The sequence below is a fragment of the Falco biarmicus genome, chromosome 5 (genome assembly GCF_023638135.1).
Source record: "Falco biarmicus isolate bFalBia1 chromosome 5, bFalBia1.pri, whole genome shotgun sequence".
NCBI classification, from domain to species: domain Eukaryota; kingdom Metazoa; phylum Chordata; class Aves; order Falconiformes; family Falconidae; genus Falco; species Falco biarmicus.
Genome location: NC_079292.1, coordinates 92,013,838 through 92,032,796, shown reverse-complemented (window position 1 = coordinate 92,032,796; position 18,959 = coordinate 92,013,838). Strand labels below are relative to the sequence as shown.

General features: G+C 51.6%; 1 protein-coding gene across 1 annotated transcript; it reads right to left on the bottom strand.

The window, feature by feature from the left end:
• Positions 1-3,814: 3,814 nt before the first annotated feature.
• Positions 3,815-13,162, bottom strand: PTPN6 (protein tyrosine phosphatase non-receptor type 6). Its single transcript, XM_056339096.1, has 15 exons — positions 12,825-13,162; positions 12,446-12,568; positions 11,944-12,138; positions 9,317-9,539; positions 8,493-8,609; positions 8,229-8,342; positions 7,732-7,828; positions 7,231-7,310; positions 6,991-7,140; positions 6,740-6,871; positions 6,322-6,476; positions 5,963-6,030; positions 5,429-5,580; positions 4,623-4,720; positions 3,815-4,514 (listed from the first exon to the last, which is right to left on the bottom strand). The coding sequence occupies exons 1-15, from the start codon at positions 12,830-12,832 to the stop codon at positions 4,406-4,408; spliced, it is 1,821 nt and encodes a 606-aa protein (XP_056195071.1). The 5' UTR covers positions 12,833-13,162; the 3' UTR covers positions 3,815-4,405.
• Positions 13,163-18,959: the final 5,797 nt, after the last annotated feature.

Genomic DNA, 18,959 nt, shown 5'->3' with positions numbered 1-18,959 from the left:
TCAGGAAAGATCATTAAGTTAGTAAGGCGTGACTTCCCCTTCGTGAACCCCTGCTGGCTTTGACCGATGGCTGCTTTGTCTTTTAAGTCTTTCTCAATAACTCCCAGAATAATCTCCATAATTTTACCAGGCACCAGAGCAGAAACTGACAGGCCTCTCATCATCAGGGTAATTTTTCTTGCCCTTCTTGAAAATTCGGACATTTGCCAGCTTCCAGTCAACCGGGAACACTCCAGGTTCCCCAGACTGTTGCTAGATAACAGAGGGGTCTCCCAGTAACATCGGCCAGCTCCTCAGTGCCCCGGGATGAATCCCGCTGGGCCCCATAGACTCGTGTGCATTCAGCTGCAACAGCAAATCCTGTACAGGTTCAAAGTCGACTGGGGGCTTCTCACCCACTGAGTTGTGGTCCTCCAGCCCAGGGCTCCAGGCAGCCCAGGGCCCTTCACTGGCATCAGAGACAGAGGCAAAGGCGGCATTAAATGTCTTTGCTTTATCTTCATCCCTGTTTGGGGATAAGGTGACCAACATAATCAAGTAACAGACCCGTGTTTTCTTTGGTCTTCCCTTTGCTATTAACATATTTTTAAAAAAGCCTTTTTTGTTACCCACTACAGTACCAGCCAGCTTCAACTCCAGCTGAGCTTGGGCCATACAAATGTTCTCCCTACAGCGGTGAATGTCTGCAGGCCTCCTGTGTCCTGTCCTTGCTTCCAAAGCCCATCTGCCTTCTTTTTCCCATCTAAGGTGCAGAAGGAGATTGCTATTCAGCCAAGCCAGCCTTCCACCTTGCTTGACTTCTGGCCCATTGAATTGCCTGCTGCTGTCCTCTTGAAAGAAGGCCCTTAAAAAGTGAGCAGCATTTATGTTCCCCAGAAGCAGCCTCCATGGGGACTTTACTAAGTGGTTCCTTGCGCAGCCTAAACTCTGCTCTCCCAAAGGCCAGGGTAGCTCTGCTGACAGTTTTTCTCATATCACCAAAGATTTTAAACTCGACTATTTCATTATCACAATGGCCAAGGCAGCCACCCACGAGACCCTCTCTATTCACAGACAGCTCCACCTCACGCTCCCCAGTGAAGAAGAGGGGCCTTTAGGGACCTCTTACTCGGGCGAAAAAGAGCACAAGATGTTTGAAGGAACAGAAACAATCTGTGGATTCCTGGTTTTACAACTCCTCACTGGAAATCAGAGCCATAACTAATACCCATATGGCTTGACTGGCAACATCAAGGAAGCACCACTTTTCTGAACCAGCTTTGAAAATGCATTCTGAAACTGCCACCCAGAAGTAATCTGTGTGTAACAGCGCCTCAGCGTAAAGCAGAGTAGTGCTGCATTTCTTGATGTACAATCATGAAAGTTCTCGTTCAGTCTGTATTCTTTGCAGGCAGTGGATATTAGGGACACACTGAGCTCTGGAATTTAAACACAAATGAGGTTCTTGGGGCACCCCAAGATGTCTTCAGTTTCACACTTTGGGTAGAGTTTACGCTGGCCATGGCCGTGCCTTGGTTTAGGCTGTGGCAGCTTTTTAAGAAGGAAGTGGCTTGGAGGCTGCCAAGGGCAGGGGTTTCCTTAGAGCAGGTCTTCAGCCCCCTGGGGGTTTGGGTGGATTTTTCTACCTCCCAAACACTTCCAACTATTTCTTGCCACATCAAATGACGGCAAGCAGTGTCCTTCCTCCCAGTGTGTTGTGCCTCAGGTTATGTGTCTTTATCCCAGGCAGCTTTCTCGGCCAGAACCAGCTGCTGAACTAAAAAAGGATGGGATTGCTGCCATGGCATTGCTTCCGCCTTGGCTTGCTTGAGGCAGTTTGCAGCTAAGGGGCAGAGCACCCCCGGTACATGCTGGACAGCACATGGCACTCACCCTTGGTGCTGTGATTTGTCCCTCATAAGCTCGCCTGGTGCCTGGACTTAGGGGGAAGTTGTTTTTTATAACAGGGTGAGTTCTTTCATCTTGGACGTACATTATTGCTGTACCTGTGGCATGCAGTGTGGGCCTGGGGAGTGCTGTTGTCGTGTTAGCATGGCTGAAATCACTACAGCACCCTCGGAGCCTGCCCACTCCTTTGTGCACTGTCCAACCTTGCCTTGGCTCTTTTTACACATTTGGCACCAGATCGAAGCAGGGAACTTAGCTGAAGTTGCCTACATCATCCTGCGGCTGCCTTGCCGATGGGGTTCCTGCTTCCTCCCACAGAGTGCGTGGGGGTGGCATGTCCTCGGGCAGGGGCAGTTACAGGGATGCAGCGCCTGCTCCTACAGGCTGGTGGCCGCTTGCCCCTGCTGGCTCCCGGGCAGGTACCTCACCTTGCAGGCACGTTGCTGCTCTGTTAGAAGCTACAGGGAGCAGAGTTCAAGGTACATCTCATTCCTTCTCTTTTCTACCCCTTCCCCCCTCTGGATTTGTACTCTAAACCGAGAGGAGAGAGCCCGGTCCTAAATCCCCACACCAAAGCAGGAGATGGTTACAGCTGGACTCCTAAGGTGCTCAGTACGGTGCTGTGCCGGACAGCTGACAGTGACTGCAGTTACCTGCCCACACAGGGCCAGATCTGGCTCAGACCAGACCAAATTCCCTGTCCCACACTCCCAAGCATTCTTGGTCTGGATCCTCGGTCACGTTGTGAGCTAGCTCAGACTTTTCCCTCAGTGGGCCTGAGCTCCTGCCACCAGCTCTGACCAGATCCCAGCCCAGCACCCCTGAGCCATCTTTTTCTTTGAGCAGCAAATGCCCACAGCCTGAGCAGTACCCATACCTGTAAACTCAGGGTTCCCCACCACATGCTCTGCGATTTAAGCCAGCTGCCACAGAGGTTCAGGTCTGCACTCCTCAGCTGTGGCTTTATCCAAACTCTCCCAGCATTTTCCCACATGGTTCCTAGGTACAGTTCACAGGCTAGGGCCTAGTTTTAACCGACAAGACTTCAAAAACCACAAGGATAGGGTCCAGCACTGAAGAATGCTCTCTGGCATTTGCAGAATGAGATACATAGTGGTGGGAAGGGACCTCTGCTCCAGGCTGCTGCTTCAAGTGGCACCATTACCGGCACTAGGTCAGATCAGCTCTGGCTTTGTCTTCAAGTATTGAAAACCTGCAAGGACAGAACTGCCCCACCGAACATCTGTTTGAATGTTGTCTGATAAAACCTGTCTTAGCACTCACCTGAACCTCCCAAGCTGCAATCTGGGACCACTGCCTCTGGTTTTATTATCTGCCACTACTACCATCATCTCACCGTCCCACAGCGTAGCTGTAGATTTACCCCTCAGCCTCCTCTTCACCAGACTAAACAATCCAGCTCCCTTAGCCCCTCCTAGGTGGCCAGCTAGTATCTGTGAAGCCACAGCGTGGCCATGCTCTGCTCTACCTTCTCCCTAAAGATGAAATTTCATTTCTACCCAGTGATACCTAGGAAGGAGCAGTCAAGCACTACCCTGTTCGCTGAAGCATCCCCTATGACTCAGGTTAGACACCACCAAAGACAGATGACAAAATGACTAATGATTCGGGGGCACAAGGACGACTTTTCCAAATACCAGAACTGAAAGGCAAAAGCCTGCGTCTGAGTTTGTCACAGCCAACTTTCTGTGCTCAGACTTGCCTGACAACTACCATCACCCATGCCTCATGGCAGGGAGCCACCGCAATCGGTCACAGCTTCTGTTCAGGAGTCTGAAGGCTTCAGGAAATGATGAAAGCTAAGCTAGAGCCATTCTTGCAAGTCTTTGCAGGGCTGCAAGTGAAGCCAGGAGTACAGCTATACTCAAGGAGAAATCAGAGGGAAAACATTTTTTGGGATTCAGCATCCAAACAAACAGAAGTTTTATTTACAAACAAAGGAGAAAACACAGCCATCGCCTCAAATTCTGGTATATTACAGCATCCAGTTGAAGGACCAAGTAGAAAAGGGACCACAGGGCACAAGATTGGTGTTGAGAGGAAGTTTCCTGTTGAATTGCGGAGGAGCTGAGCTGAAACAGGCCAAAACCTCCACACTTCAAACACTGAGGCTGAGGGAAGGCTGCCAGGCTGCACGCTAACTCACAGTGGTGGGCAGAGGTGCAGCCCCTGCAAAGAGCTTCCTCAGCTCCTCCTCAGGGAGGCCTGAGGCTGGCACAGGGACGAGAAGGCAGAAGACACAAGGGCGAGATGGGCAGGATTTCATCCTGTTAATGAATGATGAAGGGGCAGCAGGAGACTTGGCTGGCCTGTGCAGGCAAGGGGCAATGGAGTCGGTCAACGGAGCTTTGGTTGAGGGCACTGAATGGTGGCAGGAAGAGAAGGGGAAGGCCTAGTTCCAGTCAAGAGCAAGGAATGCAAGACAGGCCAGCCTGGACACGAGCTGAAGTCACGCACCCCAGGTTCAAAACCCCATAGGGCTACCTGCAATGTACACTTATTTTTTCTTCAGTGAGCCTTTCAGTTTCTTCTCTGAGGAACGCTGTTTCCGCACCTTCTCCTCCTTTTTCCCCAAGTTCTCATAAACTGTGGACTCCTCTTTCTGCCTGTAAGACCAGGGAAAAACAAGGGAAAAAGTGAGCAAGAGGAAAAACACAGCTTTTTTTCCAGCAGGGAGACTATTGGCAGTGGCAATGGCTTAGGTGGGCTCTTACTTGGAGGATTTTCGCGAAGCCTTGGCATGCACATTCCTCACTGCGGGGGGGTAGGCAATGTTCCCGTACTCAGACTCGTTTGGCTTGCCTTTCTGAGACTACAGGAGAGAAAAACCAAGCTGAGAAGAGCATGGTCTGGGAGAAGCACATGAGGCATCACGGATGAGTTCTAGCTGTTAAACCACGCTTCGTGCTAGGACCGCAGTGGGGGCTGGTGAGCTGCTGAAGCCCCCAGGCTTAGCACGCTCTGTGAGCAGCAGGGATACAAATGCATCCTTATACAGGGGTGAACAGTGAGGCAACAAATTCCTGGAGGCACTGGAATGCTCCAGAGTACCACATGTCAGCTAAAGAATATTAAACAAATAGCAGCAGCTACTGGATGCTGCTAGAGGCTTCAAGAAGATAAAAGATGCCACTTATCAGCTAGTAGGAGAAAATCCTGCAGCTGCAAAACCAGGATGGAAAAGACAAAGAGGAAAGGAGAGGACAAAGTCTTTGCCTGTCCTAGATTCAGCTTGTAACAAAAGAGCACTTGGTGGAGATGTTATGTAGAATGTAGTTGAAATAGCTGCATTAAACCTTACTGCCATTCAGCAGTTCAGGAGTGGTTGGTACATGAGTTGCTAATGTCATCTCCTGAATTTTAAAGAGAGGAACAGCGACTCAAATCATGGTACCCCACTGTAGTCTATGCAAGTCCCAGTGTGAGCTTAAAGGTTGGAAAACAGAGCATGTGGGCTCAGAAGCCAGCACGTGCAGGGCCTAGACTCACGGGACGGACAGGAGAGTCCCCTTTCTCTCACCTGGATAACTTCCAGCTTTTTCTTGGTTGTCTCTATGAACTGGCAGATGGCCATGTAGATGAACTTGTACTGAGCCTCCGTCTGCACCATCCCTGAGCGCTGGGCCCTCACCATCTGGATGGTCTTCTGGATGTCAATGTCACAGTCCAGCCCTAGCAAGGGGCACCAGAAAAGCTTATGGACATGCTCACTGCCTCCCTCTCCCAATTCTCCACCAAAAGCAGTCACAGTATGGAAGTTTCCACCTCCCTCCATACTCTTTCCTCCTCTATCCTTCCTTCCTGCTCAGCATCTTTCAAGTCTGGCCCCAGAGGAAGAGCCCAAGCTCGGGGGAGGCTGCAGCCGCAGTTCAGTGGATACAATGCAGAGATCCAGCAGCTGCCACACAGCAAGGAGAGCAGCACAGCCTTCTCAGGGCTGTGCCAGCATCTCTGCCATTGACACCTGGTAGTTTTCATCCATTTGCAGTTGGACTTAAGGGCACAGCCCTACCGGGTAGGCCAGTTCGCTTCAAGATATTTGGGGTCCTCTTACCCTTGGTGGAGATTGTATCCACTATCATATCGATGACGATGATAGTCCCAGTGCGGCCGATCCCGGCACTGCAAGGGGAGGACAAGCAGAGGTCAGAGCCATACAGCTCCTGAAACCAAACACAGCTGCTGCTGGGGAAGGATGTGGCACTTGCAGCAGCTGTTCAGCAACGCCCCAAGAGTCACGGATCCAACAGGCAGTTTGGTTTGGGGGCATCAAAGAGGAAAAAGCAACTATCGGGGCTGGCATACGCTTCACTCACAGGTCCCAGGGAACAGCTGGTGCCGCAGGACAGACTTCCTACAGCCCTCCCTAGATAAGGGATGGAGAACGCTTCGAACACCAGCCTCCATACCAACCTGCAATGGACCAGAATAGGCCCTGCATCGGGGATGCTCTCTTGCTTCTGGTTTATTTGGTCAAGGAAGCTGAGCACTCCTCCGGGCTCACTGGGTACCCCGTGGTCAGGCCAGCTCAGGTACTGGTAGTGCCAGATCTCGCGTGCAGCCTTACCCTGTCAATAACAAAACACTCCACTGGTAAAACTGCAACACAGTCCTTCCCTGACCTCTGTCCCAGGGAAGCCAGAGGGAATCTCTGTCTCCTGTGCACTTCTTGGTGATCTCACCCAGTGTGATTTCAGCCCAAACCAGGTTGGGAACAGCACCCCCAAGAATGATACAACAGCAGCGTCACCACAGCACCTAGCAGTTCCCAGCCTCAGACATACAGTGACAGATGCACAGCGACCATTAGACTTCGACCAGGCACACTCACATTATCCATCGGACACACACAGAGGTGCCGGAGTTTGTACTCCAATGCGTCGTGCTCTCCTGTGGTCTCCACAAGGTAGGGACCATATTCCTTCGTGCTGCCCACCTCTGGCCAGTAAGGAACACATTTGTTCTGTGTGGGCAGAAAGGACAGGGTGAGGATAGGCAGAAGACAGGAAAGAGAGAAAAAAAGCAGAGCAGCGGTTGAAGCAGAAAAGGGCAGCTCTGAGACACCTACAAACTGCTACTTACCCGCCCTTTTTCTACTTCCCGTGTAGTCATCACAATAATGCGCGTGTTCTCCTGCCACACCATTTGCCAGAAGTCATTGACTGTGGCATCTAGGCAACCCTGGCTAGCGATGTAGGTCTTGGTGCACTCATCCGGGCTGATGAGGTTGTTCTGAGTGTGAACAGGGGAAGATCAGGAGGGCTGCAGGAGCAGCCAGGCTTCCCCCGTTTTGGGCATGCAGCCATCTTTCGAGAGTCTCACCTTGACATAGTTGGCATTGATATAGTCAGATCCAGGTATATTTGGGTCCCTTCCTTGGAGGATGACTCTGGAGTGATCAACTGGGGATGCAATGAAAGAATAAACTGAGCAATGAGATACTCTGTGCCAAGCCACATGACGCTCCTTCGCTGCCTACCCCCCCCAGCCACCTCAATGATGCTACCCAGCGCGTGCAACATGCCCCGTATTTTCACCTCTCCTTCTTTGGGATCAGACCAACCTCACCCCATCCTCCCATCTGCCCACCCCTATGACAGACCATCAGAAGCTAATGAGTCTGTTGCAATTGTCCCTCCTTCAAGGACACGAAAAGGCTGTAACCTCTCTCATCAGCTCTTACATCCTCAATGCCGCACACCTTGTAACCCACTTTGGAGGACAGAGCGGGCTGAGGCAGGGCCAGGGATGACTTGGACCACATTTCATTGCCTGTCTGTATCTATTTGGTATTTTTTTTTATAGTGGAGAAGCAAGACTCACAGGGCAAGATGTTCTTGTATCGATTCTTGCTCTTGTTTTCAGGTCTCTGACCCTCGTGACGGTCAAACAGGTGCTTGGCTTCCTGTTTTTGCAGGCTCTGAGAGTAGAAGACAGAACAGTCATGGCAAGTCACAGGGAGGTGGGCACTCAGAGGAACACTGGTGAATCTGGGGACACATGGGCATGCTTGTGGGGCAGCGGAGAAGTGAAAAGCAAACCTAGACTTGAAAAATCCAAGGTTCATGCCCTTACTGTCTTGATGACTCATTCTCCCAACCATGAAAAAGCACATTTCTGCCTCAGTGGGTTCACTTAAAGATGACGCTCACCCCCCAGAGGAATGGGTTCCAGACACAGACTTCTTTCAGAGATGAACTGACAAGAATTTACAAGACACCTGAGAAGTTTGTGTCCAGGAAGAAGTCAAGGATGGAGGATGAGGAGGTGCACAGGGACTTCCTAAAAAGCCAGAATAATGTCCCCCAGCAGTTTCTTACATCAAATTCCTCCCAGAATCCAGCCTTGGACGTCTCCTCAGAGACACTCTTCTTGTTCAGTTCCTGCACCCTATTCTCAATGTCGGCAGCATTCACCCTCGTAGCGTAGTAGGGCTGGGGATGGGAAAACACAATGGGTTGGGCAAGAGAGGCGCACTGCCGGAGAGCAGCCCTATGGAGAAAAGGAGGAGAGGGACACAAAGCAGAAAACAGCAAACGGGTCCTTCCAAAGGATCCCTAAGAAACAGAGGAAACTGGATTTACCTGCTTCAGATACACAAAGGAGCCAGACACCTCCTCAATTCCAGTCTTCTTGAAGTGCTCCACCAGATCTGCCAAGCTGTCAAACGTCTCAGCACCTCCAACTGTGTAGCGTCCATTCTAAATGAAGGAAGAATGTGTAACGTCCCACTCAACGTTCCTACAGACAAAGCTCCTAACACTCAGGGAAAAAGTAACACCAGGGTGCAAAGCCACAGTCACCACCCTGTGCCATCCCAAAAAACATTTCCTCTGGCAGAGAGGTCAGTGGTAGCTTGCCCTGGGAACATGAGGTTCACAGCATGGTGAACTGACTCCTGTTCTCAGGGGACGAAAGCCCAGGGAAGGTATATTGCCCCCAGCTCTCATTTAAGGTCAGTTGCTTTCTGTCCTTGAACTACCCCTCTGCTCCCTGCATCATCCCACAAGAAAGAAACAGAACTTGTGACAGCCAGGTTGGTGACATCCTTCAAACTAGGTGTGGAGGTCTTGCCAGATGCCACTCCTCCTCCTCCTCCAAGGGCTTTTAGCTCTTTTGACAAATTCATAACTAGACTGTGAATCCTCCTCTCTCTTTCGCCACGAACTCACTGTACCGGAGTTCTCGGTCCCACCGAGCCCTGCTTCCCCCTGTGTCTCAGCACCCCGCACTGCCCACGGCCACCCAGGCTGCGGCAAGGACATAGGAACCTGCAAGGTGACAGCACTTTGATCCAAAGTCAGCAACACTGCTGGTGACAATCAAGTTGACAGGGCCCACGCTTTTGAGGACATCATCTGCAAAGACCTTTTCCACTGCCTTTCCCTTTGCCCTCCCAGCTGCTCACCTCACACATGATCTTGATGTGCGTGACTTTGAGCCGGGCCCCAGAGGCACTGCTTGCCCCAGCTGGTGCAGCATCAGACCCAGGTTTAAGCTGGTCAGTGAGGACAGACAAGACAAAATCCCCGGGTTTGCTGAGGCTCTCCCGCACCAAGAAGGTCCAAGGGGTGGCTTTGGCCTGGAGAAGTGACTCAGCTGCAGGGCCTGACAGATGCCCATGGTACCACCTAGGACAAAACAAGGAAGGGTCAGAAGAGAGGTGGAGATGCAGGTAAGCGAATGCCCTTGAGCTGATGAGCGAAAGACAGCAACACTGGGGATGGGTGAGGGAGGAAGAAAGGAAGAGGGAGACAGAGGGGAAGGAAACCAAGGGAGAAGCAGGATCTTGGGAAAAGCAGATACAGAAAGAAGTAGAGAGATGACAAGAAGAGGAAAGAGCAAGGGATGAGGTGGAGGTAGAAGGGACCTGGGGAACAGAATGCTGGTACCAGAGGACACAGTGGGAAAGCACCAAGTGTGATCCAGTTGTGTGATACACGCAAACACAGGTAAGCAATGCTTGCTGGCTTGCGGGAGGGTGGTCTGTGGGTTTCAGCACCTCCCAACGTTACTGGGATTGTAGCCTTACAAAGCAAGGTGCTTTGGAAACTCAAAACATCAGGGAAACAAAAAAAACCCCCCACAGAGTCAGAAACTCTCCCATCAGTTAGCTGCACGCAGATGGCTGTGCTGAGATCAGATCCATTACAGAACCGTCCCATCGACACCTCTTTCTGAAACTCAGTCGCCTCTTCAATCAAAGAATAATCCCGGTTCTCTGGGCACATCGCACCGCAGCAATCAGCCTAGCCAATGACGTGAACACCACAAGCCACCTGGAGCCCATATTCTGCTCCTGCTGCTTACCACTGTTCTTGATCCACGTGCACATTCCTGTCCTCAGCACAAACACCCAGTCAGCAGCTCCTTCTCTCCTCTCAGCACACAGTGAAGAGCACCCGCACCTGACCTGCTCTCTGCCTTGCTGCAGGGCTGGGTGCAGCCCGTGCGGGGCTGTACGGAGCACAGCTCTGTTCCGCTGAGGCAGCGGCTGAAGACGCAGCCACCTGGGCCATCTCCCCTGGCGAGCAGCATTTCAAAAGCAGGTAGCTGTTGCGTCAGCCTGACTTGCAGCGCCCCTCCCTGCTCCCACTCGTCCAGGTACCGCAAAGAGCACCAGCCATGTTCTGCGCATCAGCACGCACACCATGCCCACCGCCGGCCAGGCCAGGCCAGCACTCAGGAGACAAGCCAGTGTGTTTAGAGCTGTGGGAGCAGGTTTGCAAAGAGGCCTGGGGTGGTACTGGTGTCATGGTGAACTTCACGTCGTTAGGCCTGTCTGTTCCCAGGAACTGAAATGTGGTCCAGGAGGCCATGCCCATCACAGAAGCAGCTGGGGCACTCATTTACCCCTGCGTCTGGCCAGCACAACACATTCCTCTACACAGCACCTGGGTACTAGTCTGATGGCAAGATGTGGCAGAAAGTTATTGTGCCTTGGCAAGTAACTTCTGCTGATCCAATCCTCATGCACTGCGAGAGGAGTGCTGGTGACTCCCGCTGCACGGCAGCCGTTAACCTCCAAACCTCCTCCTAAAGAAGTGTTCAGCTGCCACGTGCCAGTGCTCAGATGCCCCTGGGGAATGGCTGACTCCTCCTGTTCATCGAAGAGGTCTCCTGGCCTCCCCTCCACAGGTAAGAGGAGGTCAATGGGTCCTGTTCCCCGCTCCCTTCCCCCAGTAGAGGCCAGCTCTTCAAAGCCACGTGATGGAAAATCACTTGGGGAGAGAGTGAGAGCAGCTTTCGTAAGAGCCCGGGGCGGAGGGGGGGGGGGGGGGGGGGAAGTTTCCAACCGCAGAGAGGAAAGGAGGAAACTGCAGGGCCACAACCCAACGGCCCTGAGTGGAGAGGCCAGGGGGCGAGCAGGCACTGGCCCCTCTGCAGCCTTACCCCGGCCTAAGCAGGACCCTACCCAGGTGCTTTGCCCAGGGCATCTTTGCTCCCTGTCTCCAGGTGCACAAGGAGGACCTGTCCAGCCCAGAGCATGGTGTGATTGCTCCCCCAGCAGCATCAAAGAGCCTGAAAACACAACGCAAGGGCAAAAAACCGCCTGATTTGATTTAGGAACTTGGTGTCAGAGACGTATGCAAAGCAGAGACAGGAAGGAGACTAAGCGGGCTAGGAATAGCAGGGGAACATGGTCCTGCTCTCAGCTACATGAGTCAGTCAGGCCTGGAGTAACCAAGGAGGTCTGGGGCAAGAGTAAGGACTTCCACATAACATGTCACTCTGTGGACCACTGCACTCCCATCACTAACACCACAACCTTTGCTTTTAGAAATAGTATATAAATAGCAAAGGCAACAGGAAACCAGAAGTAAAAATAGAGCCCTGTTAGGTCTGCTGTGATGAGTCAAGGTATGTCCAGCTGTTTCTGGGGATGCTGCCCCCATGGAAGCACAGGAGGCTACCAGGGGCAGGAGACACTTTTTGCAGGGTTTGCCCTGGGGATGTAGGCAGGGCAGAAAGGTGGCCACAAAACACAGAGGAGGTCTCATCACAGACACACCGGCTGCTTTGCTTTCTCTGTACCTCTCTGTAGTGGGGTCAGAACAGTTGAGCGGGTATCGCAAGTCGATGATGGTTCCATCTTTGTCCTGCAGCGAGCCCTGTTGCTGCGTGTAGTACTCCACCAGTTCTGACAAGGTGGCAAACTTCTCCCCTCCATACAGGTCATAGAAATCCCCAGTATTCTGGATGCGGATGTGGGTTACCTGATCGCCAACCCTGTGGGATGATGCACAGAGCAGTCCGGTGAGGCAGTTGGAAAAGAGACAGAAAATGTTCTGTGTTGCCTCCTGCCATGGAACCAGAGCAAACCATCCCAGTGAAAGGAGATGACTGGAAAGAGAAGCTCCTGGGGCAACTCAAGGGAGGGTCTTGAAGATGGTGGGAAGCTGAGGTTCTTTTACAGCTTGGAAAGAACTCAAAGGAATAAGGACAGGATGAAGGTGACCCCACAGGACATGTAAGGATCTAAGCATTCTGCGTATGTAACCCTCGCAAGATAGAAGCTGGGGTCCAAGTTACTTACCGGACTGAAAGAGAAAAATCCCCTTGATTCTTCCGACTGGGTCTGGCCAGAAAGCTCCCATGGACACCTCGTCCCTTCAGTAAGGCTTCAGCTTCCAGCCCACTCAGGTCACGGTGAAACCACCTAACAGAGGAGATAAACACAAGACCAGGTGAATAAAAAAGGCCAGGCACTACTGTGGAGATTTGTCCCCAGTCAGCATCCCTGAGATCCCATACAGGTGACAGCCAGCAGCAGCATCCCTTCCCACCTGATGCCTCCCCCAGACTATGAAAGGTTTCCATTGAGATACGGCTTCCAGGATGATACCCGCCTTGATCTGTCCTACTTTCTGGTCCCCCTCCTTACACACCCACACACACTTCCCAGCCCCTCTTACCTCACCATCTTGGAGGGCGAAAGAAGAAGGGGCCAAGTGGCTCCCACCAAAGCAACTCAAAAAATACAGAGGAAAAATCAGTTTGTGATGGCAAGAAAAGGGAAGTCGGAGGTCTGTGCTGGAGCACCCAATGCCAAGCTGCTCCTGCACCTCTTGGGAGCTGGCCATGTATCTCTCCTGGTGTCTGCCGTCAGTCCATGCAGACCTTCTCCATCCACCTGTTTCTGGATACGTGCCTTGCTGTCTGCCCTGCTGCGCAGTGCTGTTGGGCACAGGCAGGCGCAAGCCCATGCGCAGCCAGGCACGCGCGGCTCCAGGAACAGGAAGCACCCTGAGCCATCAGCACCCCAGCCCCAAGCTGCTTTGCACACACTTCTGCTTCTCCTTTCATGTCTTTCCTCCCCATCCCCCCTGTTATTCTTGGGTCCCTTTCTTTTTTGCACAGTGGGGTTGACTCTACGAGTGCATCTTGGATCTGGCCGTGCTCACAAAATTCAGCTCTGTGTGTCCTCTGCTCCCCTTCTTCCCCAAAAGGCCAGCAAGAGGCATGAGTGCTGCCCACCCCCAAGCCCTTGCTGTGGTGCCAAGGGGACCACAGCTGTCTGGGGTCACCCGCATGCCCACAAGGCTGAAGCAGGTACCCCCTGCTAGCTATGCAGTTAGGAAGCCACGGAGCAACAGAGCACCCCCCAGCATGTGATGACCACCCAGCCACTGCTTGGCTCTGCTGGGCCACCCTCAGCTACGCAGCTGAAACCTCCCTGCTCCAGCTTGCTGGTGAGCACTCCGGGCAGGTAAACATCCGACCTGCTCTGTACAGCCGCAGGGGGAATCTGTGCAAACCCAGAGCTACGGATGCCGAGGTCCAGGCTAGCACCCCAAGCAGAGTGCTGCCCTCCTGAAGCAGCCTGCCCGCAGGGACGGGTGGGAGGCGATGCTGAAGCTGCCAGGAAAGCAGGCAGAGAGCAGAACAACAGCTGCCACGTCCCGTGGGCCCACACAGCACCAGGAGAGCTTAGCCCAGGGCCTTCAAGATCCCCGTACAGCATCCTGAGGCCAAAGCCGTCAACGTAGACAACTGGATATAAAGGAGGAAAACGAATTGCTCCCAGTTACCTAGCCACTTCCAGCCACCGCCTGTGACCGCCCTTTTCCATAGCACTGGTTTCAAGGTCAGAACGGGAGCTAAGTGGTGGCCTAAGAGGGCAATCCAGCAAAGGGGCCTGACTTTTCCCTGGGGTCACCTCAGCTACCCCACATGGTGGCGTGGGCAGCGGAACAGCAAGAGACTTGCTCATTGCAGTACCAGCAGCTGCAGGATTCGCTGCACCACCAGGCTGGGAAAGCCTGCAGAAAGCTGAACAGGCTGCTGGCAACGTGGTCAAGAGAGAAACTAACAACAAAGGGAAGTGTGGGAGAGACCAGCGGGAAGCTAAACTTCATTGCTAGAAAGGCAACACAAGCACCTACAACAGCTTCCTTTGAAATGTTTCCAGTTTCACACACATGATGAGCCCAGATGTGATGAGCTGCAGGGATGCAGCTGCACTGACCCAAAACTGGTATCAAAAAACCTGAGACTTTAAAGGCACAAAGACCCCCTGGCTCAAGGGAAACAACTTCTACACAGAGTTGTAGAATTCACACCTAAAAAACTGCACCTAAATGAGAACCAGTCTAGCACTGGCACAGGAAAGAAATATTGTGCAGTGGTAGGAGAGAAACGACAGGATCTTCTGGGCAGAAGTCCCAAAAGACAATTCCTGATACCAAAAAAATATTAGATTATGTAGGGTCAATATGAAGCCAAGACAGACAAAAAATAAAACCTAGGCATCCCTACGCCTTATGAACAGATGAAGGAGAAAATCTGTCTGAGGAAGAGAACATTAGTGGGAAGAGGGGAACAGCGAAAGAACACGGCAGCAAAGAGCTCGGATCAGAATATAAAAGGTGAGTTAGCACTAAACCCATGTAATCCAGCACCTTCCAGTAGGACAAGCCACAGGCTGCAGTGTAACTCACATGTCACAGTATTTGTGGGGATACAAATCCCAGATCACATAATTTGCAGGACGAATTTATACTTCTGGTTGCTTTGAGCTCAGGAAAGGACTGGACACACACGGCTGCCTTGGCGCCTTTGATCTGGGCCATTAATTAAAAACTACCAGGGAGGAGCTCCTGCTGGTAAGAGAGGGAAATACCACAGCAGAGAAGCAAATGGTTGGTATCTTTGAGGTTGCTCTCCCAAATAGCTGCAGGATGGAACAGCAGACTATAACTGAGCCTCTAAAATACTTTCTTAATATAATTAACAGGTCAAGAGATTTCAGCAAAGAGACTACTCTTATGCTGCTGTTCGGCTTTCGGTACATGTGGTAGAACCTCATCTTGTAAATCCTTTGTGGAGCCAAGCCACAGCTAGCATGCAAACAAATTTAGAGGAGAAGATAAATGAAATAGCTAATTAAAAAGACACCCACATCTGGACTGCTGTAAAAAAAACCCAATCAAACAAACAAAAAAACCACTGATAAACTGGACAGAATCCTGCATAAGGCCACTAGGGCAGTGAGGAAAGAGCCTGGAGCACAGCAGAGACGGAGGAAGCTGGGCTTGTTCAGCTTGGAGAAAAGATGCTTAATGAGGGATTTAACAGCCGTTTGAGAGTACCTAAAAGGGGACGGGGATGGGGATGGGGACAGGGGGTGTTCGAGACGATGGGACAGATTCTTCTTGGTGTGATACAGCAAAAGGACAAGAGGCGATAGGCATAACTGGCAACAAGGCAATTCTGATTAGGTATCAGGAAAAATTACACTCACGCCCCCCCCTCAAGGGCGGTTCAGCCATCGCCCCAGGTCCCCAGCAAGGCTGGGGGGTCTCCGCTCCTGGAGATGTCCAGGGTCCACCTGAACAAGGCCCGGAGCAGCCTGATCGAGCTGTGGGGTTAGCTCTGCTGTGAGCAGGAGGTTGGATGAGATGATCCAGAGGTCAAAATGATCGTCAAAGGAAGAGTCTAGAGGAAGAGGTTATGTACAGTGTTTCTTCTGCCCCTGCATTCCACTCCCTAAGCCTCTATTTGCTATTTGCAGCTGCTTGTTGAGTCAACCATCAAATCTATAACAAACGCAGCATCCTTCGGCAGAGTTCCACTGCTCAGCTACAGAAACACCTCCTCCTTTGTCTTGCTTATAACCTGCTCCCTGCCTCATTTTTAATAACACCTGGTTGTTGTGAAGCAAGAAAAGCTAATGACCGATTCTTGACTCCTATTCACCCCTGCAAGGCGTGATGCAGACCTGCACTGCCCATACCCTTCCTCAGCTCTTTCCCAGGCTGAAGACTCCAACCCTATTAAGGTGTTCTTCGTACAGAACTATTCTCCACCTCCGATCACCTTTGCTCTCTGTCTCTGAGATGTTTCCAACTCCGGTGTACTGTTTGAGATAGGAGTGAAGGGTGACACACAACTGCAGTGTTCAAGATGCTAGTGAGTCATGGACACATACAGAGACGGTGATTTCTGCTACTATTTCACCACAACTGAGCGTTAATGTAACAACTGCATGGACTTATATATGCTAACAGTCTTTGCCCAGAGAGCTTATGATTATTTCACAGTTCATTGGTTTATATGTAATTTAATTATTTTTCTGCATGAACATTGTTTTACATATGCCTATACGGAATTTCATCTGCTGTTCTGTTGCCCACACATTCACTATCCTACGGTCCTTCTGCAATCATTCACAATCAAGTCCCACCCTATTATCCTGAGTAACTTTGTACCATCAGCCAGTTTTCTCACCTCACCAAGCTCCATTTCTAACCAAGCTCCATTTCCAGGTCACTCGGGAATACACTGAACAGCACACATTTTAGGTTAGGGCCCTGTGACCTGACCACTGGTGACTTCCCTTCGCTGTATAAACTGGATGTTTATTCCCACTCTCCATTTCCTATTTTCTACTAATTCTTTACCCAATAAAAATCTAATCTTCTCCCTTACACCATATCTTTACTCTTATTCAAAGACTTTGATGAGAAAGTCTTGTCATTTTTTTGAAATCCAAGGAAACCATATCAGCCAGACCTGCCTTATCCACAAGCCTGCCAAGTCCAGCAAAACCCCTCGCTTTACAAGACAGGGTGACAGGTTTGGCTTTACAAAAGCAGACGTTGACCCTTTCTTTAATATCACACTCATTGCTTTCTTCATTATACTGCCTACCCTCTTGCCCAGATAGCAACTTTATCTGTGCTTCCCTTGTGTTTGGGGGATCTCCTTTGGAGCCCCTTTTTGAGAACCAGCACTGCAGTTGTTACTTCCAATTCTCAGTACCAAGATGATTTCAGACAGGAGGTTTTGCCACTCTACCCAGAACCGCACTGCAGCTCAGTGCAGAGCGAAGCCACCTGGGCTTGGGGAATGGGCAGATGGACCATCTCTTCTTGTGACCTGCTCAAGCCAGATGCCCTCTGCCAGGCCATAGGACCCCAGAACAGTGCTGGACCCCCATGGTTGCCCGGATCCTTACCACAGAGTAATGATGATGCAAATCCCATTTCCTTACACCACGCCACTGCAGCCTCCAGGACAAATCACCCACTTGGACTGACCATGAAGATTTTATGTCCTGCTGTTCCATGAAAGGCTAGAAAAACTGCAGGGAATCAGGGAATAACCAGGATGTAAAAGGCCAGCCACCAGACCACTCCCTGTACCAAAACAAAGATGCTGCAGCTGAGGGGCTGGCACAGTAATTGGACTGGACTGGGCACGGCAGACCCTGCTTGCTCTTCATCACAGTGAGAAGGAGCAACAACACCCATCTAAAGCACCGGGAGCTCCAGTTCCCAGGCTATCTTGTAGCTCCCATTAGAAGGTGGGTTTTTTCCCTTCTGTGCCAGATTCCTACTGCCAGTATTTTTAGTTTTCTCACCAATAACTCTTGTTTGCTTCCCACAACGAGCATTCACAGCACTCACCCACAGGATGGCATCAGGACCTTGACCCTCAGCCCCCCCCCGCTGCTGGAGGGCTGACAGCAGCTGGTGGAAGAAGTACCACAGCCTGTAACGAGGGGTTCCTACTAAAGAAAATAAAGCAATGTTGGAATTACCAAGACAGTATCTGGAGATGGACTCGGGAAAAAGATCAAAGACCTTGACAGAGGAGGGGTGGACCCGCACCCTCCTGACAGGGCTGGATGCTCAGGGCAGCAAGTGCCAGGGCTCTGGAAGAGCAGCTGGCGCTGCAGCTCCCCCCATGACTTACCTGTGTCTGATCCGCACCAGCACAGTCCCAAACCCCACCTGTTCCCGGGCAGACTGAGAAGGAGGTAGCTCCAGGTCAGGCGAGCCACAAGGCCTCAAGCAGAGGGCTTAATTTTCACCATTTGCAAAGCTCTTCCTAAGCTACAGTTAATAAATAATTAGAGGGGTGGGGGAAGGCCAAGGCCAAGCTGGGAGAGGTAGATGGAGACGGAAGGGACTGACTGCTCTTCCTGCCTCCTATCCACTAAGCTCACGCCCTTGCTGGCTGCATTCCTGCCTGGTTCGTAACCAAGAGGCACAGAAGGCAAAACCGGACGCAGCACAGTCACACCTGGCTCGCAGCTCCCTGCCCTCCCAGGCCTGACTCCGCACCCCAGCCCTGGCCCCCACTGCCCTCCCCAAGGGCCTCAACACTTTGAAGGGCAACAGGCAGGTGAGTCTAGGAGGCTACAAGCAGACACACCTGACCTCCCTTCAGCTGCATAGTCAGACACAAGGCACCATGCTGGTGCACCGCTAGGTTTGTCTCTCCTCAGTCCCAGAAGACACCAAGTAAAATTTGACATTGTTCTAATCCAAGCTGCAGCCCAGCCCACCCACCCAAGCTGCTCCCTGCTGCCTTCTTCGTTAAGGCCAACACGTTTGATTGCACATTCAGCCAGAAAACAACGCAGCCACCAGCACACCGGCGGTAGGAGCAAGGTAGCTGCACTGACTCTGCTGGGGACAGGAGCGTCAGTGGCATTTATGACACCTGCCAAACAGCACCTGGTTGTGTTTAGGGATCCATGACCTCATACATTTCAAATAGCATGTTTGTGAATGCTTGCTCTTAGACGTGACAGCACCTCT

Excerpts from the sequence above, each read along its gene's own strand:
- PTPN6 (XM_056339096.1), bottom strand. Across the intron at positions 7,311-7,731 it reads ATACAAGAACATCTTGCCCT|TTGATCACTCCAGAGTCATC; the intron begins GTGAGTCTTGCT and ends TTGCATCCCCAG. Across the intron at positions 6,872-6,990 it reads GGGAAGTAGAAAAAGGGCGG|AACAAATGTGTTCCTTACTG; the intron begins GTAAGTAGCAGT and ends CTGCCCACACAG.